Source organism: Propithecus coquereli, unplaced genomic scaffold (assembly GCF_000956105.1).
Source record: "Propithecus coquereli isolate 6110/MARCELLA unplaced genomic scaffold, Pcoq_1.0 Scaffold22, whole genome shotgun sequence".
Lineage (NCBI taxonomy): Eukaryota > Metazoa > Chordata > Mammalia > Primates > Indriidae > Propithecus > Propithecus coquereli.
Window position 1 is genome coordinate 5311438 of NW_012147189.1, and position 4165 is coordinate 5315602.

The 4165-nt window shown below is 33.2% G+C and overlaps 1 protein-coding gene across 1 annotated transcript in view; it reads left to right on the plus strand.

The window, feature by feature from the left end:
- The window catches only part of ADGRV1 (adhesion G protein-coupled receptor V1), a 539879-nt gene that overhangs the window by 89367 nt on the left and 446347 nt on the right, over positions 1-4165 (plus strand). Inside the window, exons 35-38 of the mRNA XM_012644750.1 lie at positions 78-179; positions 2166-2244; positions 2354-2492; positions 3152-3300. Coding sequence (XP_012500204.1) covers positions 78-179; positions 2166-2244; positions 2354-2492; positions 3152-3300 — 469 coding nt within the window. The remainder of the gene's footprint in view (positions 1-77; positions 180-2165; positions 2245-2353; positions 2493-3151; positions 3301-4165) is intronic.

Sequence of the window (4165 nt, forward strand, 5' to 3'; positions counted from 1 at the left end):
ATGAGATAATTTAAAAAATAGCTTATGAAGGGTTAATTACTTTCAGAGCATAATTAAAGGAATTTAATGGGTGTAAATTTTGCAGGATGATGTACCAGAGCTGGAAGAATATTTCCTGGTGAATTTAACTTATGTTGAACTTATCATGGCTCCTTTAACTTCATTTCCTCCCAGATTAGGTATGATGGGGTTTTTTTTGTTTGTTTCTTTCTTTCTTTCTATTCATTTCAAATTAAGTAAAGGAACTTTATTTTTTAATCAAAAGTGATCATTTTGATGTTTGTTAGTATCAGCTATATGTCAAAATATAATGGGCTTTTAGATTTATTTTTCTTTAGAGACTATCATATATTGCAATTTTTACATTAGACAGTATAAAACATTAAGAATTATTGTGTGATGCTCTTTACATTTTACGACTATTTTATAACCAAATTTATATCCTCAAAATAGATTTTATTCTTTGGTAGGCATATTCCTTTCATTTTCTTTTAATACTAGCTATTTTCATTAGATCTCTAAACTATCAGATGATTTTATTTTCTTTTAGTTTGTTCCTTTGTTTGTTGTGTTCTGTGGTTCTTTTTTGACCTTTTATCTTTTTCTTTTCATGCTTTTAGAAAAGACTCAGTTAATTCATTACAGACTAAAAGGTAAAACTTGAACCTTGGTACAAATTTATGTAGATTCCTTTAAAAAGATGTATTCCTATATTTAAACACAAACTCCTGTATGCGATTTAGGCATTTACTGATGGGAAATTTTGTCTGAAGCTTGTAGGTGTGACAGCTCAATGGAGGGTGGTGGTGAGTTGGTTAGAAGGTGTGCTTGGGGGCGGGGGGAATTAATCTGAGTTAAAGGAGGAGAAGGTTGGCCAGGAGCAGTGGCCTGAGGAGCAGGCATTCCTCATTCACTTCCGAGGATCAATGTGACACCTTTGAAAATACTGAAAGGAAATAATCAGTTCCTGACATATTATTGTTTGAAAAGTTGCAGTTCTTTTGCAAAAGAAATAGATGATTCTAATGACTAGGCTGCTTATATCAAGTATGATCACAGGATAATTGTTGTTCATGCTAACAAAACTAACCAAATACTTCATATTTCTTTCACAGTCACATTAGAGGTAATTTGAATAGTTGACTTTTGTTGAGGCTTTCTAATGCCCCTATTTCAAATGCTTTGTATGTTAGTACTATCATTACTTAGATCTCCCCATTTTACAGATGTGGTAGCTGAGCTAAGAGAAGCTAAGTAACATGCCTTAAATGACACAGTTAGGAGGTGGTAGAGCTAGCTTCAATGGCATGGCTTGATTTTAGAATCTCTGCTTTTTAGCCTTGGGTCTGATGGGCACAAACTCTGATGTTATATTCTTTTCCTGGACAGTGTTGTTCTTTTCACTCTGGAGAGAATTATGCTCCCCTTTCCCCTTTTTTCACCCAGGAAGCTGTCCTAAGTTTCCTAGATCTCTGAAATTTAAAAGATAAAGACAAAGTATTAAAACAAACAAACAAACAAACCAGTGACAGAGTTAGTTAATATTTCAAGACTGAATAGGAGGTATTGGTAACACTGAACTTGGTGCTCAGAATGCAAAATAAAAAGGGATATGTTTACTTCAATATGAATCTGCCTTTATTTCACCAAACCTTTTCCCCATTTCCCCACTTGTCTCAGCATCTCTTCATATCCCTGTCTCTTTCCGTGTCTCTTTTTCACACCTGTATTTTCTCTGCACTGCTCCCTACCTTTCTCTTCCCATTTCTTTTTCCTCTTTTCTTGCTCTTCCTACTCCTTCCAGCTGTCCGCGTTTTACTTTCCTCCTGAAATGGTGATGTTGTAGAACAGAGGTGCCAAATATGTTTTAATTGATTAAACTAATAGAAGCAAAACCATAACCTCAGTTGCTTATTATTTCATACTGTACTCAGTTGATTAATTTTCTATGAATCAGTGACTCTTGTTAGCAAACAGTGTCCTTATTCAGATGTTACAAGCATTTGTGTCTTTATTTTCTTAACTATCTTTTGAGTAATGTTGACAATACCTATCTATACATTAGGGATTATATAATCTTGAAAGGATTGTCTTTAAATTTTATATCAAAAAGTGCTTTCTAATCATTTACATTTATTTTAAAATACGTTTTTATGTTCTTTCAGATTCAGAAGGCTTGACTGCGCAAATTATTATTGATGCCAATGATGGCGCCCAAGGTATGATCGAATGGCAACATAGCAGGTAAGGCCAAGGCTGCGTGAGAGCCCTTCCTGAGTTTTGGATTCTTTACTATCCACCAGATAGAAGCTTATAAGGGAAAAATGAATGTATTCTGTTTACTTTATTGTAGGTTTGAAGTAAATGAATCTCACGGAAGTTTAGCATTGGTAGCCCAGAGGAGCAGACAGGCTCTTGGCCATGTTTCCTTGTTTGTGTATGCTCAGAATTTGGAAGCACAAGTGGGGCTGGATTACATCTTCACTCCAATGGTGGGTCTCAAAATCTATCACAGATGACTTTTACAAATTAATTTTTAATCGTTATTTATTTATTGAGAAGTATAGTGATTTAGGTCCTGTAAACATAAATTAATCTTAATAAACAATTATATATTTTACAGTGAATTAAAGCAGATTTCTACATGATGAAATAGTTCCCTTCACTACTTTAGTAAATAATATAAATCGAATTTTTAGTACTATTCTAAAGATCATTCTTTATTCATTGACTATTTCATTTCAATATTTGATACTGGAGAACGCAAGCTATTGTGTTAAAGAATTTTTATCATTAGAGGACCTTCCCAGAGTGTTTCTTATGCTTCTAGGAAATTTTAACTCTTTTCTTTGTTTTAACTTACTGTAACATCTTTAGTGTTTTAAAATACTTTTTACTTTCTCTACTCATGCCTTTTATTCCTTAACAAAATGTTTACTTTCTTCTTTTCCTCCATAAGTTTTACTTTTTAAACTCAATATTGCCAATTTGAAGAAAAAGATATCATGCGAAAAATAAAGAGGAAAATTTCCTGTAAAGAAACTTATTCTTCACATTCATAACTATATTGTATTTCTTTCCAAACAGTGAATTCTGTAACAGCTCACATTCATTTAAATATAATACAGTCTACTTTTACCTTTTTGACCAGATTCTTCATTTTGCTGATGGAGAAAAGCATAAAAATGTTGACATCATGATTCTTGATGATGACATTCCAGAAGGAGATGAAAAATTTCAGCTGATTTTAACAAATCCTTCCCCTGGACTGGAGCTGGGGGAAAATACAATAGGTAATTGGTAATTTCTTATACAGTTTCCTCTCCCTCATGCTGGCTTCTCTAATATGGTGCAGATGTAAAGGGATTAGAGTGTCTTGGTGGTTTTCTATGCTTAGAATGAAAAATATTTTAAATTAAAGCATTTCAGAATTTCTGTGTCAGGGTAACAATGCCTTTAACCTGTGTGTGTTAATGTATGTGTGTGTATGTAAAAAACAAAAAAAGAAGGTTGGTACTAAAGGTAATTTAAATTATTTCCTCAGTTATTGTAGGTTTAATTTGTAGATGTCTTTCCTTTGTAATTTGAGTTCTGCTCTGGTTTCCTGCTTGGCAATAGAAGGAGTGACAAAGGTAGTTCTTTTAGTGTCATCTAACTGCTGTAGTATTTCCACATAGAGTTGAGATGTAGTGGTGCCTCAGACAGATTACAGGAGCCATAATTCTTTGGTTGGAACAGTTTGATGTTGTTACTATAAGTCATCCTGTTTCACGACTTGCTGACTGTTTAGAGAAGGGAAGAAAGAGAAAAAGGAGAAAACTTCAAGAACATACCTAACTTTAGAGTTGAAAGTGCTCTTAAAAAGTCACTTCATTTCCTTCTGATGGTAGATATGCCAAGTAGATTTCAAGGACTGAATGTTTACTGACTCTTGAAACAGGAGTTCTAGCTAGTGGTTGAATGTTCTTTGGGATTTTTAATTAAATTAGCATATGTATTCCTAAATTATTGGCCTTTATGGAAAAATATGATTCATAGTGAAAAATGTGAAAGAATTTTGAGTAACCCAAGGACTGAATTTTACTTTTATAGCTCTATTAATAAAACAAATTGATATTTTTAAGTCTCCAGAAACCTTTTTTTGAGTCTCTTGCCATTGCTTCAA